The 25,925-nt window shown below is 40.7% G+C and overlaps 2 protein-coding genes across 6 annotated transcripts in view; one reads left to right on the top strand and one right to left on the bottom strand.

Annotated features, from left to right (window-relative positions):
- METTL6 (methyltransferase 6, tRNA N3-cytidine) overlaps positions 1–5,722 on the bottom strand; it is a 9,643-nt gene extending 3,921 nt beyond the window's left edge. Inside the window, exons 1-4 of one of the 5 annotated variants that reach the window (XR_012653919.1) lie at positions 5,121–5,216; positions 3,154–3,537; positions 2,345–2,479; positions 923–1,093 (exon numbers count right to left, since the gene is read on the bottom strand). Coding sequence is in view for 4 of the 5 variants with exons in the window: in XM_075053617.1 (XP_074909718.1) it covers positions 923–1,093; positions 2,345–2,479; positions 3,154–3,435 (588 nt within the window). In the remaining variant the exon portion in view is untranslated. Of the gene's footprint in view, positions 1–922; positions 1,094–2,344; positions 2,480–3,153; positions 3,538–3,719; positions 3,758–5,120; positions 5,222–5,510; positions 5,527–5,571 lie in introns of those variants that run through there. The other 4 variants (XM_075053617.1, XM_075053619.1, XM_075053607.1 and 1 more) reach the window with 4 other exon arrangements.
- Positions 5,220–25,925, top strand: EAF1 (ELL associated factor 1). The gene is made up of 6 exons (XM_075053633.1): positions 5,220–5,369; positions 9,087–9,181; positions 12,406–12,542; positions 15,127–15,293; positions 21,941–22,171; positions 24,242–25,925. The coding sequence occupies exons 1-6, from the start codon at positions 5,267–5,269 to the stop codon at positions 24,286–24,288; spliced, it is 780 nt and encodes a 259-aa protein (XP_074909734.1). The 5' UTR covers positions 5,220–5,266; the 3' UTR covers positions 24,289–25,925.

Raw genomic sequence — 25,925 nt, 5'->3', positions numbered from 1 at the left:
GTGACGCATGCAAGTTTCCTACCTCATCAAATACCAGCTGTATTTGTTAGAGGAGAAAAGGAGTACTTGCCACTTGCAAATCTGTGCAGAAACCTACAAGCGAGTTAAATGAGCCAGGCATCTCCACTGAGAAAACAGTAATTAGCCTTTTCATGTGCACGAGCTAAGAACCAACCCTGACTTTGCAAAACAGCTGGAGATATACCAAGAAATCTAACACTCCCTTTTGAAAATACTAATGATAAAACAAACAAGATATCTGATAATATAAACCCCCAAATATAAACCCCCAAATACACACATATGCATAAATAAAAAATATGTTGACTATTTCCTTCTGCAGTCAATATATGACATCTTGGGGAAATTCAAAACAATCACAATTCAGATTGTTTAAACCACCCTCTGGATGGCCCTATCCTAGTCTATCAACTAACAAAGGCAGCCTAGGGAGATGAGTCTCTCTAGATTAATGCTGATCTCTGAAAATCTGACTTCTAAATCACCACAGATCAAGCATTTTTAATAACAACAATAGCATCCTAACTGCAAGTCACTGTATCCTCTGGAAGTCAATTGTGGTTCACTGTCATTCACACCTTATCAACACAGACACCTCTGCAATCCATAAACATTAGTTGTAGCATACAACCTAGGAGACCAAATCACAGGTTCAAAATACCTTTTTGTTGATGGCATGCATTAGGCCAGAATCCAAACCACCTCACAATACCAAGAGAGAAAAAAAACATTTTAAAACATATTTTAGTCCCGTATACTAGGTGAACTAACTAAATACATCCATGGAATATTGTATTAAAGATCACCATTACAAGAGGGGTTATATTCTCAGAAAAAAATTGTACTTTCAGGCTAAAAAGAAGGAAAGGGCTTTAAAGGCTGTAAAATCAGCTAGTTTTACCTTGTAAATGTTCTTTAAGACAAGATGCATTTTGTCAGGATGAATGGCAGAAAGCACAAATATAAGTGTGACAACATCCACAGAATCTGCTGGTATGTTTTCTAGAAGATCATCTTTGGTAAGATCACACTGGAACACTTTACATCTTTCCGTACTGTATAAGGCGTTTTTCTAGGGAAATGAGAAGAGTATGCTTTCACTGAAAATTAGAGGCATTTGTTATTGCAGAACAGTAAAAAGCTTGTGAAACTAATCAGTAGAGTGACACAAAATATGGTGGCAAAAGAACATTAACTTCCAACAGGTGACTAATGCAATCAGAAATTCTTTGCTGCATACTACAATAGTGAAACTACAACTACTAGAATAGTCTGTTCTCAGGAATTTGAGAGGGAATGTGCATTAAGACAGTTCAGAAAACATACCATTTCTGTTCTACCTCTGCTTCTACTCTTTAAAAATACAGAAATATTATTAAAAGAAATTCTGCATTACAAGGTGATCAAAGTACATCTCTTGAGCTACAAGTATACTGTAAACAGTTTGGGTCCATGGCACATAACCTGCAGCCAGGCTGTTCTAGCCCACAGTTTTGCTTGGTAAAAGGAAACCTGGTCTGGGCAAGAAGGAAGATCAGCAAGAGCTGTGGAAGCAGACACCATTAAGTCATCCAAAACCCAGGGTACACACTCATCCCAACCTCATCTTGCAGTGCAGCTGTGGCATCCCAGGGAGCTGCTGTCCTCTCCTGTTTGCCACATGTATTTCCTCTCATCTTTCCCATGAGATATGCAGTATGTGTCTTGTGGTTCTTGGTCACAAATGTCCCACAATAGAATGCTTTCATGTAACAGATACACAGAAATTTACCTGTGATTACAAACTTAATAAACAAGGAGACTTTTAAAGCCCCAAGCCCCCACGTGCCTTGCTGGAAGACACTAACTTTGGACTGCAGTACCACTTACCTATGAATAAGTATAAACATACCTATTTCTAATCAGGCTACAAATTTCCATAACAATAACTTTCACAGCCCTGTTTTCAAGATTCTCTTTGGGACTCCCTCTGCCCCACAAACATCAAGGGCAAGCTTCCATCCCAAACAAATTTTGCTTGTACTACACAGTCAGCAGAGACATAGTAGCACTCCCAAAAAACAGTCTTCACAAATCATTCAAGTAAAGTAATATACATATATTACCATAATACTATAATTTGACACTGAAAAACTAGGTCTTGAGCAATGATTCGACTTCTTGCATAGGAGCTCCACTGGAATGGATCAGTCTCCATTTTTTGGCAAAAGCTATTCTACCCTTCTTACAAAAAGGAAGGCAAGAGAAGTCTGTCATTCCAGTCATCTGTAATTTCAGAAGCTTCTAAAGACACTCTAAAAGAAGTTCCAGATATCACACCAACCTTCACATACTCAACAGCTCTAGGAGAGAAATCACAGGCGTATGCAAAAATATTCAGATCTTCTTCTAAGAGTGGAAACAAGCAGTTCCCAACCCCACAACCTGCTTCCAGAATGGTCAGTTTCTGATCTGCAAACTGGGGAGGAAGAAATCCAAGATAAAGCACATCATTTTTGTTTTCCTCATGATATAAGCAGAGACACTGTTCAATCAGCATTTTAAAAGCTATATCAATTTTAATTACCACTGATTCAAAAACAAAAGTAGGCATCCACTGGATAATCTGATACTACAAAAAAGAAATCTTGATTTCTGGAAAATTACAAATCTTTTTAGAATATATTAATATTTCTTTAGTCATCTACCCCTTAAGTAATCAACAGATTGTTGTACTATTTCTGTCTTGTCTTTCGTTCAGCTATAATGAACAACAGATGCATCTGGCTATTCCCCCTAATGATGTTTTGCAATTAGCCTGTAATTCTGGATGCTTTTCTTTAAAGCAGTGTTCTGAAGTGCACCAACTTGCATCTGAAAACGTCATATCATAGAGAGACAAGTTGTCTATTTAGGACACAAAACAAATATTCCAGATTTCGTTCTTAGTATCCAATATGGGTCAATTACAAACTGAAACTGAACTGATGCATTTGATTCTGAGGAGGTATCTTTGATATTAAGAGAAATTACACAGACCACTGCAAACTTAACATGTGACAGTTCCTACACTAATGGCTTTGTTATAAGTATTATTAAATCATTTGAAAACAATCAATCCTGCCTTTTACAGTGGAAGTGTATAGATCTCACCTCCCGACACGCTTTTAACTCTTGAAACTCTCTGGTTGTCCAATGTCTGTCTTTGAAGAAGTTGGTGCTGTTTCTTTTGTAAAATAGATCCCAGTTCTTCTGCGCCTCTTTCTCCAGTTTTAGTTGTTTGAACTCACACACCAAAACCTGATCTTTTGCCAGTCTCTCAACTTCTTCTGGGCTAAGGATTCTTGCACTATGGCCTTTTTTTTGGAAAGCACCATCTTCGATAGATGTTGTTATTATATTTAAGCAATTGGCTGATGTGTTTTCTTGGGACATCTTAGATTCTGTCACACAAATATGAACGCCAAAGACCCAAGGGCGATTTTTTTTCTTTAGTGTATGTTCCCATCATTTAACCTAGGTAAAATAACCAAGGATCTAGAAGCAGAAGAAAAAATGAGAAAGAGTTACAGTACGCACTTATTGTGATTTTACGGTGATCTGTCCTACCTGATGGACTTCAATACCACTGGATTTCTCTTAATTTCAGAAATCCTCCATCCAATCTAACAACTGCATATAACATCATACTGATAGCAAAATTAAAGAAGATACTTAACGGAGTCTGCTGGTCTTCCCTCTGCATCCTAGAAAGCCACCTGACAAAAGAAAGATGGTGCAGCTCTAAGCTTATTTTCACTAAAACTGACTTTAAAAGGAAAGCAAGGGCTTTGTTTCTTGTTAACCCCAGTTAGAACACCTCAGAAAAATCGTAACTGAAAAACAGATGACATTTAAAGGTCCCATTAAAGTTGATGAAACAAACTGTATTCATGATAGCATTTCTCCTTCCTGCTCTCCTCTCCATGAGAAAACATCAGCGTTTATAACACCATGTCACTCAAACAAGAGAGCAATACCAGTACTGTGGCCAAAATGCCCATAGCCAGCCTGTGTCAGCATTCCTTCCACTGCCTCCTCCTGAGGATCCACGCCAGTTTTAACAATCACAGGTGGCTTTATTTTCAGAAGTTAACAAAAATGGAGCAATGAAAAGAGTTCTTTGTAGGCTGGGAAGGGATCCAAATCTTTCCTCTGATGTTAAACTAGTTCTGACCTCTGCCTTGCCACAAGCATCCAGATCCTGGATGATGGCACATGTGAATTAAATCCTGCATGGCCCAGTAACTCCCAGGGAAGCCCAGGTAGCCAAAATGTGCCACTCGTGTATGTCAGTGCCCAGAACCAGCCATTGGTGTCATTTTACCAAAACGGAAAGGAGAAAAACCCAACAATACCCACTCTAAAGCAAAAAAAAGTGGTCCTTCACTCACATATTTTACCTTACATGATACAAACATGGACATATAATACAAATACGTGCAAATGAAATGAAGAACTGTCAAAATTTTGTCCAGCTTCACAGGAGACAGCCCCTTTTTCCTTCAAAAACAATGGAAAAGTTTACAGAGAAGAGGCTCCCTCGAAAGAAAGTCTCCTCAAGAAGAGTATATCCTGAAAAAAAGCTTAATCGGCAAAATTTCTATTATATGCCTGGCACGCTAGAAAAAGATCAACGTTTACATTTCTTCGTAGGACAAGCTAGGAAAAAAAAAAAGCCAAGCTAGTCCTTCCACCGACCCATCTGCGCTCAGAAATCGCTGCGGTGGGAAGCTAGCACCCCGATAACCGGGGTTTTCACAGCCCATGTTTAGGCTAAGGAGCCTCTCAAAGGTGTCTGCTCCAGCCCTAAGACCGCAAACAGGTAACACCTCTGTGCAAGCCCGCGGACCTGCCACCGGGAAACCGGCTTCCCGCCAAGAGCTGCTCCCTCAGAGGGGCCGGGGCCGGGGCCGCCGCGCTGAGTATCCCGGCGGGGAAGGCCCCTCCTGCCCTGCCCCCAGGAGGGCGGGGAGCGCCGGGCTCCCACCTCTCCTCCGAGGGACGCCCCTGCGGGGACCCGCGGCCCCTCCGCGGGCACAGCAGCCCCTGCTCGGTCCAGGGCCCCCGCCTCGCCTCACCTCGTCCCGCCGTACCCGCCGCCGGCGGCCCCGGAGCACTTTCCCGGCTGCACTCGGCCCCCGGAAGGGCGCCGGGCGGCAGCGCACGGAGGAGAGGAAGGGACCGGCCGGGCCGGGAGGGGAGGGGACGGGACGGGACTGGGGACATGAACGGCTCGGCGAGCACGCCGCTGGACAAGGAGGAGCACCCGCTGCAGCTGGGCGAGAGCTTCGAGCGGCGGCCCAAGGCCTTCTTCCACACGATCCGCTGTGAGCGCCATCCCCTCTTCTTCCCGGCGGGGCCCGCCGCGGCAGCCCCTTCCTCCCCCCCCCCTCCCCGTTCACCGCGTCCCGTGCCCCTGCCGCCTGCCCCGGCGGCGCTTCTCCTTCTGCCGCACACTCCGCTCCTACCGGCGAGCGCCCTCTCCTCGGACCCCTTCCCGCCGGGCGGCCCCGGGGCGGGGAGCAGTACCTGCCCGGCGCCCCGTCATCCTCGCCAAGGTTTCCTCCCGGGGTGCCGCCGCGACTTCTTACTTGCTAAGGGCCGCCCCCTCCCCGCAGGCCGGCGGGGGCCTCCGACCCGCCACGACGAAGCCTTCCTCTTGCCCTGGCCGCCGCTGTTCCTCACCGCCTCCTCCTTCGCGTCGCCCCCCCCAGGGCTTCGTCCCCCCTCGGCTCCCCTCTCCCCCCTTTCCCTCCCGCCCCCCTCGGCTCCCCTCTCCCCCCTTTCCCTCCCGCCCCCCTCGGCTCCCCTCTCCCCCCTTTCCCTCCCGCCCCCTCAGCGCCCCTCTCCCCCGTTTCCCGCTCCCTCGGCGCCCATCTTCCCTCCCAGCCCACGCCCACGGGTGTTTTCCCCGCAGAGGTGTCCCACCCCGGCGGGTAGCCTGAGGGGAGACGGGGAGAGTGGATGACGGCCGAGAGCGCTCGTAGGAAGGAGGTTCGAGCGAGGCAGGCCAGGGAGGACGAACAGCTTATGAAGTTTCTCGTGAAACGTCCGTGGATCGCTTAGGAGCACGAAACGATCCCCTCCGTGAGGGGGTGGCTTGCCATTTTATTTTATTTTTTTTTTATGGCAGTTGCAGGACAGGTCACCACAGGCCCCGGCCTGGCGGGAGTGCCTGGAGAAGAGTGCGTCTGGTTGGCAGCCCAAGCGCCCACAGTTTGATTTTTAACTGGTTATTTTCACGATGAGGCAACGTGTAAATGCAGCAGCCCCATCGCTGGCTGTCCCGACTCCAGCCAGCTGTAATAAGTCACTTCCAGGAAAGCAAGCAGAAATGACTCAAACGCATACGGTACTGCCTAATAAGTGTAAGATAAAACCTGAGGTAGGATCTCGAGCAGTTTCGAAGTTTTCAAATAATTGGAAGAGTATGTGGGTTTTTTAAAGACACCAGATGTTATTCCAACTGCTCTATTTAGCATTGGGTACATTTAATTTAATATTAGAAGATTGTTTTGAAGAGGACCTCACTGTATCTCTATACTTGAATTCTGTGGATAAGAAATTGCTTTTTCTTCCCCTAAATGAGTCCAGGATTTAAAATGAGTAGTAAATCACCAACAGTAAATGAAACTAATACTAAATATATTTCAGTAGCTTTCTATTAAGGTGGGGAATTTATACAGTTAACAGTAGGATTTTTTGTTTTATGATGCATAATCCTAGGCCCAGTCTCATGGCCTGTATTCATACACTAGAGTAAGTAATTTCGGTGATATTAGTCACCCAAGTGTGACTTGAAAGAACAACTTTCTAGATTGAGCTGTTACTCAAGCAGATGGTCAATGATTGAGGCAAAGCTATTTTGCTCAATAGTAAACTCTGTCTAGTGGATTAACTCTTAAATTTTGTGTCTTTCATCCCTCTGGTTATACATAATTCCACCATGCTAAAAAATACCATACCATACCATATGTTTGGTACATTTAACTGTTTATACGTAACACTGAACAGTTTTATCCAGCACTAACGTATTAGCAAATCTCCATTTATAAATCAAAATTTTAAAATAGCCCAACTATCAAATGAATGAGGTTGTCTGATAATGTATGAATTAAACCCAAGCGATATCCAGATAGAAATACACTAGATTTCTAGAACTGAAAGTGCTTCAACAGTCAATTTCTTAAGGGATTGCAAAGCCAAAGCTCTTCAGACTATAACTGGAAGAATGCAGTTTTATTTCAGAAGAGCTTTCTGTGTGCTTTATTTTCCTTCCATGGCTTTCAAGTGAGATCTCTTAATTTCCTGGTTATACTTTTTTTTTTCCTAACTGTTGATCTGAAATGATTTATCTGGGATCCAAGCATTATATTGTTCCCGTAATCCTCTTCAGAGAAACTACAATAAGAGGATTTTGTAGGCTAAATTTGTTTCGGCCTTCTTAAAATATTTCATTCCTTTCTGTAATGTTTATGAAATACTGTACTGAAAAACTGAGTTATCCCTGGAAAACACATCTTAAAAACATTTGACTTTTGGAAAAAGGACTGTGGGTACATTTGGAGGGACATATGTGCACCTGATCTACAGCAAGATTAGCCAAGCGTGCACACTTAGTAAGCTAACCAAATGAAAACAATTTGTTGAGTGTTTGTTTAGAGTAACTATATTTTGCTGATACCAAAGAAAGAAGTGTGATAGTGATATTCCTTTTAATTTAGTGACTGCGCTGTTGAAACTCTTGATCCCTTTTTGGCAAAGACGCTAGCTCTTGTACAGCTGGTTTGTTTTATTTAGCAAGCTTGCACATAAAGTAGGTGGGAAACAATAGCTAGAAATAGATTGCTTGGATGAAAATGAAGGGTATGATTTGGTCTGGCAGTTAAGGCATGAGGATTAAGTCAAGTGTGCCTGATTCTGTTTGTTGTGCTGTCAAAGTAAAACTCAATTGGACATTAACATGCTCTTAATGACAATTTATTACAAGCTGGGTTTTTGGTTTTTTTTCTGCAAATGTGCTTTTCGTAGTAGAATTATATTTTGAATTTGTTCTGAGATATTCATTTCTTAACTAATGCAGTAATTAAAAGCCTTGATCATGAATATAATTGCACCTCTTTGTATCCAGAGATGCTAGAATTGAATGGGGGCTTATTTTAAAAATAAACAAAGCAAATCAACCTATATCTGTCTGATCTTACTTCACTTTGTCTAAATCCTCTGTCAAAATATTACAGGTTCTGATACTTTTTTCTGTTTTTTATGGCTCATCAGCACAACAAAATGATGAGGGGAAAATACTTTTAAGTTAAAGTGCTCTTAGTTCAAATAAATACACTAAACAGAAGTACCTTGTTTGGGCACAAAGCATCCTATACAGTGCAGCAAAAATACTTGAAACTAGGGTTAGTTTAAAGCTATTACAGTGTCTCACCTTAGTCATGCTTTCCATCCACAGTGTCTTTGGACTAGCATGGAGCCTGCTGAAGTAAGATCAGCACCTCTTTTTTTTTTTTTTCCTCATAAGTGAGATCTGAGGTCCCCTCTACCTTTGAGGAGATATCATGGAGACAAGATGGCTGTTAAATAGCCAGAAATATCAGTAAGGCTAAGTAAGTTGGTATCACTAAATTAGTCTTTGTCACAGAGAGAGTATTCAGGTTTGGAATTGGCAGGAGCCGCACAGAGCCCCGAGTCTTGAAGTTGATACTCTTTTGAGATGCATGGTACAGTTTTACACTTGCCTGCGAAATTGTCATTCAAAGACTGGGGTTTGGAGAAGTCTGCTTTTGGTCTTCAAACAGAAGGTCTAGAACCTTACTTCCATTTTAAAAAGGAGGTTTAGAATCTGGTACCGTCATATCACTGGGGCACTGAGCATAGACACATTGTACTGGTGTGTTATTCCACCCCCGCTGTAAACACTAGCATGTATTTTAGCATTCCCTATAATCACAGTGAATGTGCAGTGACGCTTTGCAGGGCAGGATGACGCTTCTGAAGGCTCTAAGAAATGTAATCACAATTGTTTTCCTCTTTAGATGATTTTAAGCCAGCATCGATTGATACATCTTGTGAGGGGGAACTCCAAGTGGGTAAAGGAGATGATGTAACAATCACTTTACCACATATTCCAGTAAGTTTGTTATATATGTGTCCTTGTTTACTCTCCAATAAATTTGCAAAGTAGTTAGTCTAACATAAATGTTATTTTCACTTTCATCTTTGTTAATAGAAGTGGGTACAATATTTGAGCAGCCAGACTTGTAGTGTGTTACCTTAGGGAAGGACTGTACAATTGAATCTTTGTAAAGGGTTATATTTGTAAGGTTGCAGTCTGTTCTTCTGATTCCTTCCTTCCTACTCTTCCTTGAATAACAAGAAGACTTTTACTATTAGCTGACACTCTATACCTGGTTTCCATGCATTTTTAGTGCTATGGCTTAATGAAGAAAGGCAGAGTAATTTGGGCTTTAGTCAAGATTTGATGCTCAGAAGCCACAGGTAGGCCTGTAAGCATATTCTTCCCATTACTAAACCATATACAGATAGCATAGAGGGTTCCCTACCTTTAGCTTTATCAGTAGAAGCAAGAGGGGCAGTTCTGGTAAGTGACAATGAAGTTGTTTCCCATCCACTTCCTCCTCAAATTATGCCATAAAGCTCTACACTGTGAGGATGGCAGTCAACCAGCAATAAAACAAGTGATCAAACTGTTTATAGGTGCAGCTGTTTTGTAATTGAAAGTTCAGTGGTTTTCTTACCAAAGCAAACGAAACTGCTTGCATGATGGAACTGGATTTGTTTATTAGCTGAAGCTAATGCTATGTGTCAAGCTGATAAGCCAGAATTCACAGACATCAGTGGGTTTGGTGGTTGCAGGGGGGCACCAGTCAGTTTGGAAGCTGTGTGTCAGATCTTTTTGGTATTGTTTATTCTAGCATGTTGGTGTTTTTAATTGGTAGGTGATGGTACTATGATAATTCTTACTGAATGAGGCTTTAGCCAGTTCCCCCCCCTGCTCCTGTTTTTTATATGGCTTTGGTCATCTTTAGGGCTGCAGGAGGTCACATACTGGTTTTTGTCTATAAAAACGATGAGCATGGTAGTGCTATTTGAGAGCAGGTAATATGATTAACAGCAGTGGCATTCATCTTGGATTGACTGGGAACAATGTTGTTCATTCATCTTTTGTGTTGAGCAGCATCACTTGTAATGTCCTTTTCCAAATCTCTGTACTGATGAGTTTAATTTGATTGTCTTCCCATGAGTATGAACAGCTTTAACCTTACAATATGCTTCGGAGGCTTAGGCAGCTAACTGCCCTGAATGCAGCCACCATGCATACGTTGTTCCAAGGCAGTACTGCCTGTGTTCCAGACAAAGAGCTGGAAAACACTGAGCATACTGGAAGAGTGAGAAGTTTTGAGATCGTTTCATCCTGACAAGATTTGCTGAATTTCTTGGATCCTGCTTTGGTTCTCAGTTGCCCAACAACTGGATAGGATTCAGATTCTAAGTTGTTTTTTGAAATTGCCTGGTCCCTGAGGATATCTCTGATAATTTGTTCAGTGGAGATATTTTGGTGTCCCTTGCTGCTTGGATAAATTGAAGTGCTATTTTTACATGCAGATTTAGTGGATTTAATATAGCATAAACAGTCTTGGTTGGGGAAGTGAAGAATTTCTGTTTGTTAAAAAACCCTCATGCATGAAAACAAATTGATTAAATGTCAATTGTTTCACCTACCTCCTTCTTCTATCCTGTAATCAGCAGAATCTGTAAGCCAGTGTTATTTAGGCAGTAACATAAAACCTAAACATTTAATTTTAAGTAGAAGGGTAGAACTGTTCATTTGCTTAACCAGGGTTCCATTTCTGCTTATTTTTTTAGCCAAAATCACAGTCTTTGCTGAGTTAGGTAGCAGAATGCTTCTGGGTAGCAGAATTACAGCCAACAAACTTTGATCAATTTTCATTAAATTTGTGCATTATATGTTTCCTGACTTGGTTGTCAGTGAGTAGGATTTGACTTGCTTTTTATTCTCTTAAATGTTGCTTTCCTCACTTAAATGTAGGAGTGATAAAAATGTAACATGCCTTTGAAGACTAGACTTTCTTGAGACATCTTTTCTGAATCATATCTGTATGTCTTACTGTTATCTTTGTTGGGAATTCAGATTTTTCACCCTTACTGTTCCAAAGCCATTTGAAATTCAAACGTACTCTATTTATTAGCAATATGGAGAATAGGATTTGTATTCTGAGTGGTTAAAATATGATTGTTCATTTTTGCTACTCAGAATAAAACGTAGAAGAGTGCATTTTTTTCATTTTCTCCCTGATTTTGTTGCTTTCTTACAGCATGTGGAAAGGTGCACATGAATAAACTTTTTTTTTTTTTAAAATTTCTTTTGTACAATAGCTATACATTACAGAGAAGTCTGAGAAGGTATCATAGCTGAGAACATATTTCTGGATATCCCTGTTGAGTAACATGTCCTTTTTTGACATGGCCAAGTGTGTGTCCATGCTGCCGTGTGCAGGTGGGCCATAGATTCTGCCTCCTGTAACCCCAAAACCAAGGGTATGAGCCAGCCTGTATATGGATGCAGTACAGCTCAGCATAATCTCAGCAGTGTCAGTTAGCCAGCATGCACCACCACGAGTTTCTCTTTATTGCTTCTCAGCCTAAGCCATTAGACTTTTATGGCTCTATGCAGCGTTGTGTGGACTTGGGCACTTGCTGGAAGGCGTCAAAATACCCCATTTGCTTTTGAGAAGACATTTAGCTATAGTTGCATGGCATCTACATGTTAATCTGACTTTGAAGAAGGCAGCTGTTCTTAGTTTGTGACAGTTGCTTGTAATCCACTATGAAAATACTGCCTTTATATATATATATATATATTAAAAAAAGCGGGTTATTTTTCAATTGACCACATATTTCTTTAGGCAAAAGTTCTGCTACACAAATAATTAGAACGTTTTTTCTTGTCCAAACCCAAGCAGAAACATCAAGAAGATTTCTGACACTTGTCAGGGCCAGCTACGCAAATTCAGTTACGTTACCATTTAGGGAATGAGAACTGTAAATAATGGCAACCATGGAGAAGATGTTTTGTCACTGCAGAGACACTTGAAATGATGAAAGGCATAATGATGCTATGAGGAAACATCTGATCTACTGCATACAACTGGTTTTTGCCCTTTTCATGAATTAACATTTTCTGTAGGAACTAAACATTAACTGCTTAGCCTCTTGGTCAGAACAATACATATATTCATTTCTCTTAGTGTTTATAAACTTCTGGGTAGGGGAATATAACCAAACAAATGTGTGCTCTTTCTTTGATACCAGGGTTCAACTCCACCAATGACTGTGTTTAAAGGAAATAAAAGGCCATATCAGAAGGACTGTGTGCTTATTATCAATCATGACACTGGGGAATATGTGCTGGAAAAACTTAGTAGCAGCATTCAAGTCAAGAAAACAAGGTAAAGCTGGGGACAGGGCTGTTGATAGGATTAATTCTTGCTGAAGTTTCTTCTTCAGACTGTCTTCTGAACAAGAGCTCAATTTTCTTTTACTTTGGAGTGATGTTTAATTACTAAGCCTTGTGGGCTTATATGGCCAATTATCTTGCCTAAAAATGCAAATAGGAGTTTGAATCCAAGAGTAAAGAATTTGTAAATTTTCCACTGCTGAAAGGACTTAATTATAGTTTGCAATGAAACACCTCTGATGATTTGAAGCTTTGGAAGCTGGCTGAAGGATGAGATGTGTTTCAGGAATCTCTGCGTAGCTGAAAAAGACCATGGAAATATTAGGCTGTCAAAATGATTGTTGGACTTTCTAGGTTTGTTCCCTACAGCTTCCTGTGGGAGTCATGATGCTTTAATAACAGTCTTAGGGAACAAGAAACACTCATCCCTGTATTGGATCAGGGATATATAAAGTGGAACACAAGTCCAAAGCCTCCAGCTGCAGGGGGGGAGCTGTAGAAATAATGGTTATGAGGTTTTGCCTGGAAGAATTGCTGAGGCCAGAAATCCTGTCTGACCCAATATTCTTACTTCACTGCACAAATGCTACAAAGTGTGCAGTTGGAACATTTTTAGTAGTCTTGCTGCTCTGCAAGTACCTGAAGTCTCTGGATCATGTTCTTTCAGCATCACTGGACCCCAAGTTATTGGGATCTAAAGAGAAAGCAGTTATTAAAATGTCTTGTGAAGAAGAATCTCTGAAATAATTTTACAAGATTTACATTTGAAAAGAAAAAAAAAGAAAACACTTTATTGCAGCGTAGAACTTTTAGCTGCTAAAACTACTAGTGATGTGGGTTACAGTTCATCAGCAGTTGGCTGGAAGTTTGCCAAGAACACCGTCAGTTCCAGGTAAATGGACTGTAACACTCCTTTGAATCAGTGATGTGAAAATTCATCCTTGTAGCATTCATCTTGTCCAGTGGATATGAGCATGTCATGGATGAGATTTGAATTCCCAGTTTAAGTTCTGATGGACTTTGTCCAGGTGAAGCTTAAGTCAGAAAGGAGCAAAGTAGTGCAGGAGGGCTTTGGTTCCGTGAGGTGGTGGATCCACTGAGTTTTGGCTCTGGTGAGGTGAAAAATACTTCAACTTTTCTCAAGTAGAGGCAGGGTGGTACAAGACTGGGGATCCCTGTTTTGAGGAATAGTGCTTTGCAAAGTCATTCAGTTTGCTCGATCAGAAGTGTCTTCTTTTTTTTCATGGCTACTTTAATCTTTAATGACCTCTTGACACTCTGTGGGAGCAGAGTTTTTAGTGTTAATGTCCTGATGACATTCACGGGGGACTAATTGCACTTATTCTCCATAAAGCCTTCTGTAGTTCTAAGAGCATAGTTAATACCGGAAACAATCTTTTGCTTTCACCCTTCACTTGATACAGTGAGTGCATTCCCAAATCCTCACTTCTGTTGTAAATGACTGTGTAACCTGCATTAATGTGGTATCTAATAGGTGCATTTCAGTGATGAATGAAGAGGTAGTTCTGTGCTTAATTTTTGAGGGTACATCTACAATTCAATGAGGCGCAGAGATACCTGAGTTAGTGCTAAACATACTAGCTCAGATACCAGAATTGGTTTAGGTGAAGCCCCAGGAAGTTCCACATGGGGTGGTTTAACTTGGTTCTCAGTGGGATTAGCTCACAGGCACAAAGTGTCACACTGCTAAGCTGGGACCCTCCTAGAACTGAAACTGAGCCGTAATAGCCACATAAGCTGCTTTTGTGCTACACTACATAAACCCATACCCCAAAAGTCTTTGGTGTTATGCAATAAATACACCACATGCTTTAACGTCACTGTGGTGTACAATAGAGGGACCTGAATAAGTATTTTGTTTGGGTTTTTTTTCTGCCAAGGACATTGACTGTCCTACAATCTAAATCACATCATTGATTCAGTAAAAGGAAGAAATACCTGATTTGAATTGAACAGCTAGGCATAGCGTTATTCTGGAGATGATTTCCCACTAAGGAAACAGCTTAAACTATTTTTAAGGGATAATAGCAAATGAATGAAAAACAGGAATTAAATGCTTGCATGCTGTATTTAGCAGTAAGCATGATTGCTCTAGGCAGGTTGACCTCTAAGAGAGTTCAGTTTGAGATGATTTAATTGCAAGTGAGAAAATTGTTTCTTTTGCTGTGATTGTTTTAAGCAGGATTTTGTTATGAGTGGATTTTTATCATGTAGTTACTGTAAATTACTATGATTGCTTATTCTTTTTTAAAAATACAAATACTAATTACTAAATTAAAGCCTTCATTGTTCTTCAAGTAGAGAATTTGGCACCACTGAACCACATCTGGATTTGAAAATACATTTGGTAAGGGTGTTGCAGTCTAGTTGTCTATGCTTATTTGTTACTGAAAGCAAGTGTTGCGTATAGAAAGCTGTAATTCACTGTTTAACTTTATAAAACAAAGTAGAGATCTGTACAAAAGGAATTCACAGATGATGCATTAGTGCAAGGATATTGAAAAAGCTGAACATAGTTGCGCAGTACCACTGAATGTCTCTGGTTGTTTTTGCAGAGCAGAGGGCAGCAGTAAGATCCAAGCCCGAATAGAGCAACAGTCTGCCCGAGCATCTCAGCCTCCTTCACAGTTCAGAGCCCCAACCAAGCCAGCAGTTGGACTTAAAACTTCTCCTTTGAAAGATAATCCTTCGCCTGAGCCTCAGCTGGATGACATTAAGAGAGGTAAAGAAGGGTTTGTAGTTCCCTGAGTTTGGTTGGTTTTGTCCGTCTTCTTTAGAATAAAAGCTATGACTGTGCAATTTATAAAAATGTTAGAATGTTCAGGGAGTAAAAGATGGTACTTGACAGCTGATTTGTCATCTTTATATCTTGTTTTAAGGCATCTTAGTGAATTATTTATTCCTTTCTGCCAGCATAGATATTTATACTGCAGTCTTCTCTGGTATGAGAGAACTTCCTCTTTCTGGATAATTTTCTCTCTTCCAAACTATTTTTCTGTTCTGAAAAGAAGACAAAATAAGCGTGAATTCAGAAACCTGTAGCTGAGCACTAGACGAGTTGAATGGGTGTCTTAGGCAACAACAGCAACAACAACAAAAGCTAATGGTCCAAGATCTAGTTGTACAATCAAGTAACTTGGACGAAAGTTATTCCTGCACTGAGTAAGGTTGGAGCCATTTGCCAGTGAGATAGAAGGGCTGGGTGGCTGTGTTCCCATCACAGGACCTGGAGCTTGTGCTGTGCCCAGTAATGCTAGTAGGGGAGGGATGAGAGAGCGAACAACCCTGCAGCTTCCCCTTTACCACAACCACTCCTCTGCAGCTTTGATCACATCTGCTGTACAGTTGCTATACTTCTATTAAACTACCTTGAAGGGATGACTAGCTCAAATCAGTCTCCTGCTCAAACAACGCCTTGTCTCAGTGTTTCACTGTGGGCAGGGTGCGCTTTCTTTGCCCATGTCCTTCCTTTCATACTACTGTGATATCTGGTTTTGCTGTGGATAACACAGTCAGAATGAGGAAGACTTTAAATTTAAAATTTTATTTGGTTCTCTTGTGTTTCTTGTATGGCACCAGATGCAATTATTTTATTTTAAGATTGTTCTTTCTGTCTAGTTTTTTTTTTTCCTGGGTCTCTTTTTCTTTCTCTCTTTTTTTTTTTTTTTTTTTCTCTGTCCCATGTAGCTATTTTTGCCTGTAGACTTAGCCTATGTTAATTGCCCAGAATATGTTAATTACTTAGCAGGGTATTTTTTCAGTTTATGGTAATCACTAGGTGACATTTTTACTGCTAAGCTATCTGTGTGTTTGCATAGGTGCTGACTGGTCTCACTCTTTGGCAGCAGTAGTATTTTCAATACCTGGACGCTGGTCAGCAGACAGAATCAACGTCTGAGAGTCTGTTAGCTACAGTTCCCTTAACTGCATTGCCATTTTTATTTTCTGTGTAATAGGTAAGGAGAAAGATAACAGGTGATATATCAATTTAAAAATTGAATCAGTTGTGAATTTTAAATGTCTGTTATTGTAGTGTGTAATAAGTTAACCATTGGGGCACTCTTTTGTATACATACAGCAATTTGTAAAGGTTGTGTTATAGTAAAATAATTACTTTTGTCTGGTGTGACATCTATTCTACAAAGACCATTTTCTAGTGGTCTAAAACATAAGTCACATTATTCAGAACTGTCCTGATCATCTTTTATTGGAAAGTACCTCCAAATAAATAACCTGTAGAGTTTTGTTTCCAAAATCAAGCAAAAGAACACCTGACTTGTACTAAAAATAGGACTTCAAGTTGGCGTTTTATAGGGAGAGTTGTTCAAGGCCCAAGAAGAATGCAAATACCTGGACAGCTGGTTTTTTTGCTTACAGTATATGCTCTTTATAACTTTTGTCCAGCATTGATTATCTAGAGCATCAGCATTACTAAACCATTTATATCATAAGAACCTACTTGGGAAAGGTAGAACTAAAATGGCACCATTCTACAATGAAAATAATTAATAAAACTTAATTGTAAAAGCTGTGAGAGAGTCTTCAGTCCTGTTACCTTCCCTTAATGTGTCTTTTTATGAACAAAGACTTGTAAGTTCTGAAGAGACTGTGTTTTTTCCATTCAAACAGTAGCTTTCCTTTTGGGTGAAGTACCTCCTTTGTACAAAAGATAAACATAAAGCTGAAATTCTGTGTTTTTTCTTTAATGGACACAGCATAGAACTTAAAATCCCCAAAGGAGATAGCTGAAAGGATCTCTGGCGCTACGACGCTCTCTTGCTCTCAGTGTGCCTTACTTAAGGGTATGGTAAGACACATAGCCCTTGTGATGTTTAACAATAGTTTTAAGGTAACTTCAGTGCAGGTTTCTGCTTTCCCTGGTACCCTGAGCTGTGCATTCCCACAGCTCCCCTTACAGATGAGCTGGGAAGCAAACTTTCAGGTAGGTCAGTTCTCTGTCCCATTACACAGCTGTCCAAACAACAGTGCCTGAGGACAGAGTCAGAGCATGTGGGAGTTGAACCAGTCCTTTCCTTCATGCAGAGGGGCCTTTGGGAGGCTGTGTCTAGGGTCCTGCATCAGAGGAATCTTTTCCCCTGCAAGCTTTTATATTGTCCTCCTGCCTGAAGGGAGCAAAAGAGAGGATAAGAGCTTGTTCTTTTGAGTACTTGGCTACATCTGATAACATTTCATTAAGTGGTGAACGTTTGTACACATATACCACAATAGAGCCATTTATGTGCATGAAATAATCAGTGTTTATCAGACATGTTTGACCACAACAGAAATGTTTTCAATAACATTGACATAATTACAGCATGCCATACTTGAAAAAAAAAACCACAGAAACATATTTCTGGTTTGGAGGTGGTAAATTCAGTGCTTAAAAATCTGAGCAGATCTTGTTTACCTAAAATGCAGCTGTAGCATGTAAGAATTATGCCATAGCACTGTGTTTGTCTCTCAAGAACACCTCAATCAAATTTTTTGCACTTCAGTGTAAAATCCTGCCTCTTCTAGCTGCCATCTCTGCATGCTCAAAGTGCCAGTATCAAGTTGATTTCTCTCCACCTTGCATACCATTATTAACAGTAAGCATTCTGCTATAGGCATACAACCTCATCCTCCTTAAAGCTGAAAGACTTTATTTCCAAAAGTCCCTGGTATACTTGCAGCCCAAGGTTAGGGCTTTAGTTAAAAATTCTGCATAGCCTATTGGAATTGCAAGAAGAAGAACGAACCCTTAGATGTGATTATGGAAAGACATTAGGGCATTTGATATGGAATATATACAGAAGACAGCCCTGTTGAGAAAGGCTGTTCTGTTTGTATAATGATTTCTGACCCTGAATATTTTTTTTTTGCTCTAAAAACTGCATTGACTGCCAGTGTAAAACAGTAAGCCATTTTGTTTTCTTGAAAGAAAGCCTACAGTTGTAACATGAATGGTGCAAAAGTTAAGGTTCCCCTAGCAATGTAAGACTTTTCAGATGATGTAGACGCAATTAAGGCAAGTGTTCAAAACTATACTATATGGAAAGCTTTTTTAAAAGTAAATGCTGCACATCCTAACTCTTGTTGTCTTTTAAACCTTAAAGGTGCATCAACATGAGGCATTTGATACTATGGTGCAAAAAGATCTAGGAAAGGTCTGACTTTCGTTGTTCAGCTTAGCGTATATGTACATATATACACACACAACTATTTTGATTGGAGGCACAGGAAGGAAAGGTTTAGCCAAGGCTTCAGTACCTATAACTGCACTAAGCTTAATAGGCAAATAGAAAAATGCAAAATTGGACAATTTTAAAGCAGACATATTTTTCCTACAAGGCTTTGGTGTCACCATTGGCTTAGCCACCATCTTTGACAGTGTGACACAAGGGTTTTGAATAGACTTGCTTAGTGGTCCTGCTGGAGTTCTGCCTGACAGACTTTTAGCAATGCAGCAGCCACCATAACATTACTGAAAACAATTACTTTTTTCTCATCTGCACAGATGAGATGTTTAGATTTCTGGGCTCAAGAGACAAGAGAAACCTGAGAGGAAGCTGACAGCCTGTGATTCTAAAGCTGACTAGAAGATGGTCTCAGACTGTTTCCACTAGTGACCACAGTCACTGATAAAACCCTTAATTCCCAGTCCTTGCAGCTAGTGATATTGGTGCTGTTTTGCTTTTCCTGCTTGTATTCAGCATAGTGGGCCTTACCACTTCTTCCAAGGCATTCTCCCTTTCCCTCCTCATAACCAAACCTCTTTTATGGGCTCTTAGTTTTCTGCTTCCCCAGCAGAAACCCCTCACATTTCAATCTGACGCTAATCTCTAATTCTGTTTAAAATTAGCCAGGCTAATCTTCCTTTACCATTCGTCAGACTGTATCACTTCCTTCAGTTATTTCCTTGGCTACTGTATTGAGTTCGAACCTCTTGTTTAGATTTTTTTTTTTCCCCCTAGATTTCTGGAGTGCTTTTCTTGTTGCATCTTTTCCCTTTCACCACCAATGCCTCTTAGATTGCTTCACCTTTTTCACGCTATTTTATATGCTGCTTTCTGGTCTGCTATGTTCTTCTCAGCCCATGTGCCAACACTCCTCCATTTCAGCCATAGACTCTCTAGCTCTGTAAGCATACATGTGCAGTTCTCAGACACTTGTCCTTTATTAGACTTGTTTATTGAATCTTTTTGCAATATGGACTGTGGTCTGTAGGTGATTGTGCTTGCTACAATCCAAGATATTCTAACAATGTATTATTATCATCGCTATAACTTAAAACTAACAACTTCATCACTAGAAGTATGTGGAAATTTTACATCATTAAGCTAGGGAAAAAAAAATTTTAAATCTCGGAATTTTAAAGGGAAAGAACCCTTATTCCTGTTTACCTTTCCTTTAGCTTTTGCCTATGAATTTCTTAGCCTTGAAGACAGGGAACATTTACAATACGAAATCCTCAATATGGGTAGGCTGAGAACAGTGATCTTACAAGTGTTCATTTGTCTGTGTATCACACTCCAGGTGTGAAATGGATTTTTAAAGCCTGCAAGACTGCATTGGGAAGGAGTAAGGGAGAAAGACATTACAGTACAAAGTAATATCTTCTGTTGGCCTAATCATATATTCTTCCTCCCTCTTCCAATGGTCTGTTACGCTATGTCTTCAAGATGAAAAAGTAAATTTTACCTAGCGTACTGATAAAGTAGAGAGGACACAGGCAGTCTCATCTGGGATCTAGATTTAGAAAGTAAGTTGGAGGAACAACCCCACTATCCTTAAATAGCCTCACCTCTGATTCAGTATAACTATAGCATTTGAAATTGACCTCTGAACTTTGAAATTGAAAAATAGCAGTTTTAAAACTAGCAAAAGAAGACTTAAGTTTCTCAAACTAATACATGCTGAGCTAGAGGAACTCTCTCCAGCAAATAATGTGGAGGCTGAAAACTTAGCTGTTACTCTATAGTGTTAAGCAGCTCAAGGAAAGTGGGTCTTATTAAAAAAAGGGAAGAGTTACAGTTGTTCAGACTTACTCCTTGCGGGGGCTGAAGACAAGAAGCATTAAAATTGTGCCATTTTTACATAAAGGAAAGACTTGTTTTACATGAGCTGGCTATGCCGTAACACAAGAAGGATGTCCCCAGCTGAGGAGCTGGGGTTCATCTCACTCTGACACACATCTGACCTAAGGTGAATTACTCCTGGCATCAGTTCTCCATTTGTCAGGCAGAGATGATAATACCTCATCTCTCCCTTCTTTCATTCTTGTCCCTTTAGCTTGTGACTTCTCCAGGGCAAGCACTGAGTTCTAACCCTGTGGGTATAGAACTGGTAGCACAACAAAAGCCTGAATTTTGAGGGTTTCACATCGTATGCTCAACATATTCATGAATATTGTTGTCTCATGGAAACCTGCCTAGGTGAACTGAGTCATTAGATACTCGACTTTGTAGGTGGATACAAAAGAATTGTCCTCTAATAGTGTTCAGGCCACTTACAATTATGACAAATTTAACAATATGGTATGATTTGGGGTGACTTAACAGCTGTTTAGTAACCAGTTGTTGAGCCAACACTAGCTGTTGCTGATGTGGCTGTCATGGTGCTGTCATGGTATTCCAGTGTTGCTTTGCACTGGAAACCCTGAAGTGGGGTGTGTCTGACTTGAATAACTTCCCAGTTTCAGAGTAGTCTCTCTATTTTCCTGGCTACTTGTAAACTCTATAGCAGATTAAGGTATTATTACCACTCCCCAACATGTGAATATTCTCAGCTGCCCCACTACAAAGTTATCTGATGTCATCCATCTGCTCCTGAAGTTTGTTTAAAATTAGTTGTGTGACTTTGCACTGGGGCAGTTTCATACATTATCTGAAATCAAGGCAGTTTCTGTTGTGATCATGTGCCTATGCTCCCCTCCCCCCTTTTTGTGTTTTCCAAAAGCTTAAATGTCATATCTAACAATTTCGATTCCTCCATGTTAAGATGCTTTTAAAAAATGGGCTGGCTGTTGGTCTGTAAAACTCAATCAGGAAATGCACTTACTTTCTATGTAGAGCATATAACCTGTTGAAAATAATGAAGCAGGACATGCTTTGAGGAGTGTAAAGTTTATAAATAATAGTAGTGGAAGTGAAGGCTTTATGATACTAACCTATACTATGCTGTTGCTTCATTAAACTTAGCTACAACAACTAAGTAAAAAAAGTTTTCAGAATTTTTTGTTTTTCCTTCCTGGTCTGTCTCTTTCATGTGAGATATTTTGATATGATAAATTATTCTTGACAAAACTATTGCATTTTCACATTCTTTTCCAAAATTCCATGGGGCCCTGTTTATGGTTTCAACCTGATGAATGTCCTTTTATTTCAGAGCTGAGAGCAGAGGTTGAAATTATTGAGCAGATGAGCAGCAGCAGTGGAAGCAGCTCATCAGATTCAGAAAGCTCATCTGGGAGTGAAGATGAAAGCTCCAGCAGTGAGGGGGAAGAGCCAGCACATGTTTCCCCTTCCCAGCCACCACACCAGCAGTATAACAACAGGAATGCTGTTGCTAATGGCACCAGCAGGCCACAAGGAAGCAATCAGCTCATGAATACGCTCCGTAAGTAAAGGCTTGTGTCTTATCGCTGTGGGAAGCTACTTGAGACCACTCATTTCCTTAGCATGTTAGGCTAACTCCATGAAGTGCTGTTTGCCAAATAGTAATCCCAGGGAGTTGCACTGGCTGAAATATGTGGGCAGTTTTTTTGAACAGGGAGCTGAGACCTGTCTGAAGGTATGGAGATTGCTTCACTTTGGTCCAGAGCACCTGTGGGCATCAGTGCAGTGGCCCCCATTGACCGTGCTGAGCCTTGATTCAGGCCTCCAGGTGAAACGAGTGGGTAGAAAAGCATCGGTGTGGGAGGGTCTAGTGCACCAGAGGATGGGAATCATTTTAATGTGAAAACACAGATTAGACATAAATAGCGGGGTTGTCATGTGCGTCAGTTAAAGGTCTGCAAAGAATTGTGAATGGCACAAGGCTGTTCTGTGGTCATAAATGCACAGTCTCTGTGGTCTTCATTATTAGTGGTATTGCTTTGTCAGAGTATTTATACTGTATTGGTCTCAGCTGCATTTTCACAAATAGCACATTTTGAAGGGAAATTTAAAGTGCCGTGTATTTGGTTAAAATATTACAGCTGTGGCATTTGCAAGCATTGAATCAATACAGACTCACTCCACCCTTTAAAAAGTGTAAAAAACATTTTTAAAGCATAGTTTTGTCCCATGAGACTCTCTCTGGGGAGATGGTGTACATCTGTGTTGCTCCTTCCTTAATCTAGATCAGGTGTATTCTAACTCAGTGGAGTTAAAATACTGCATTTACAAGAAACTAGAAATTAGTTACCAGAAATTGTTCTTAATTCCTCCTGAGGCATGTTTGCCTACATCTCTTGGCACCCACACGTAGGGAACTGGTGGGGTTTAAATACAGATAAATGTAGGGTTTCCAGCTTCAAGAAGAAAGTATATTGTACAGACAATACTGAAAAGGCCTGCTGAAAAACTGGAGAGGCCTGTCAGTCTTCCTGTCAGTAGTGAATGTCCAAGTGAAATCCAAAGTTCAACGAAGTCAGTAGGACTCCTTCCATTTCCCTGTTTCTGGTTGTGAGCTGCCTCTTCCCTGCTTCTTCTGGGCCACAACAACAATACTGCATAGGTCATTGAATGTCAAGAAGCCTCTGACTCCGGGAGAGTTTGGGAACTGGTAGGGCAGCTCCTTTTTTCAGGCAGTGATTTTTGCCTTTGGATTTAAAGTCCTTTTGGCAAGGATTAATATGTCCTTGAGCATTCAAGTCACTGGTGACCAGCTACATGGGTAGACTCACCCCTAACCCAAGTTCTTGTTTCATAAAAGGGGAGAGGAGATGAAGAAATCCAGGGCATAGCTGTTGCATAGCTGCTCTGCAGCTGCTTGGGGCAGGGCCATGGAAGAATGCTGGAAGAGCTAGGTTCAGTTACCAGAACACAGGCATGATTCTTGCCCCCTTTTATCCCCTTTACCTCACCAAATCACAAGTGCTCTGCAACACAGGGTCTGAGACTGTAGGTTTTATCCATATCCTGGCCTTCTTTTGTCTGATCTCTCTTTGCACTTTGGAGGGGGGCCTTCACTGTCACAGCATGTCAGCTTAGTTCAGCCGATAGCCTTGAGTTGCAATGGCTTTAAGAATCCTTTTGGTTTATTGACATGTAGAGGCCTTGCATTGGCTACCCAAATGGCCTTAAAACAAAAAAAATCTATTTTAAAGAGGCCGAGAAAGCCAGGGAATTCCCCAGTGCCTTGTCCCAGAGCCATATACGGGAGCTTGACTGGGTGGAGGCTGTGGAATGCCTTCCACAGCTGCTAGCATGGGGAATGCTTTCTCCCACCAGGGAGCAGCTTTGGTGGCTGTGGAGCCAAGGACATTCAGTTTGGCCTGGATCCAACCGTGTATTAGCCCCATGAAGCTCTTAATGTTCTTGGGCATGGAGAGCAGTTCCATTAAATGACAGATGATGTTTGTATTCATTTCTTGCGTTATTCTTATTTAAATCTTCCAGTGTAAATGTGACTGTTCTTTGGTTTGATTGCCATGAAATGTGAATTAACGCCTACTCGTTGTGTTTTGTTTTTTGTTTTCCATAGGAAATGACTTGCAGTTGAGTGAGTCTGGGAGTGACAGTGATGACTAGAGGCTGAGCTTTTGCTATTTCTGTTACATATACATGAAGAACTAATTTACCTTGAAGTGATCCTATTGCTTATGAAGAGGAGCTGGCACAGAGATAGTTCCCTGTGTGGAATTTTAATACAAGAAGTGCATAGCCCTACAAAATAGCATATGTTGAGGGCTGGTTTACTTTGTGAATTCAGTGTATATTTTGTGTATATTCTTATTCTTTTAAAGCTTTAAATAGATATGTACAGTGGATAAGCCAATACATGTTTCTCTGTTCCTGTCCACCATCTGTAAGTTTAATGTGTACCTGTATCATGTCATCTAAAAAGTTCTTGTTTGTAGAAGATATTCAGCCCATCATGGCTTTATGGGGGACTTTTGTATATAGGGTGAGCATGAGCCAACAATGAGTTTAAAAAAACATGCAGGAGCTAGTGTGTGCACTGAAGTGGGACTGTCGTGAATTAAGTTTCAATACTAAGTTGATTTTTTTTTTGTTTGGGACTTTTCTAATGTCTTTTTATTGCTGTTTAGGGTTGATTTAATGGACTTACTTTTAAAAAGTTGGAAAATAGAAATCATAAAACCACGTTCATCACAAACCTTGCTGCACCAGTGCCTTATAAGCAGGTTTTTTAAATAGTGCTTCAATTCCTGCCACCTTTCCTATAGGGAGCAATAGTGAAACCTCCTCAGATTGCTTTTGCAAACAAGAGCTGTATTTCACATACAGCCCACTGTACCCTGAGGGCAGTTACTCTAGCAAGATGAAGGATATACATCAGTCACCTGAACACATCCAAATAAGAACAAGATCAGCATTTTCTTTTGCAACTGAAGTGTCTCATTTAAGTTGGACATTAAGACCTAGTCTTCAGAAATGTTTAGGAGCCCAGTTACCAGTGAAATTGCAGTGTCACAAATATAAGATACTGGACTTAACTGAAATTGTAAGACCAGAGCCCTCTTCACAGTTTCCTAGAGAATGCAGAAAGAAGAGATGACTAAACAACTGTGAAACAGCAGAAGTCTCTCTCCCACCACAGTTGTCCAGGTAGACTTTAGTCCATATTGTTTGTTGGATGGGATCTCTGTGCTTGGCAGGAATACAGAGAACATGAAATATTTGCCTAGGGTGAAATTCACCCCTGTTTAAGGGGGTTTAAAGGGTGCTTAGTTGGATTATCATTAACTTTTTTTGCTTGCGTGGAAAATGAGTGCCACAGGCAGCTTCTTATAGCTTGAACACCAAGCTGACTTTTTAAAACCAAAATTCAACTGACATAGGACAAGTGGTGCTGTAGTTGTGGTGTAATCCAGGGGAATAGGAAGCTGAACTGGATGCTTCTCCATTTTTAAGTGTCTGCTTTGCACTGCCTTTGTCTTTCTGTTAGTTTGTGTTTTAACGCTTGTTTGTTTACTGAGCTCTTTCCTTTTTTTTTCTTTTTTTTTTTAAGGTGTTGAAGAGCAAGTCGACATTTGAAGGGAGATTTTATTAAATGGTTTATTTTTTTGCATAAGATACATATTTGGGCGTATTTTTGCATCATTGTACATACATTTAAAAATACTTGGTTTTTTAAAAGTCTTTGTGATGTGGGTGCATATTTTAACAGACAATTATGAAATACACTTGATGGAAAGCCAGAA

Source organism: Buteo buteo, chromosome 2 (genome assembly GCF_964188355.1).
Source record: "Buteo buteo chromosome 2, bButBut1.hap1.1, whole genome shotgun sequence".
Taxonomy (NCBI): domain Eukaryota; kingdom Metazoa; phylum Chordata; class Aves; order Accipitriformes; family Accipitridae; genus Buteo; species Buteo buteo.
Note: the sequence above shows the minus strand (reverse complement) of the source record. Positions and strands in the feature narration are given on the sequence as shown.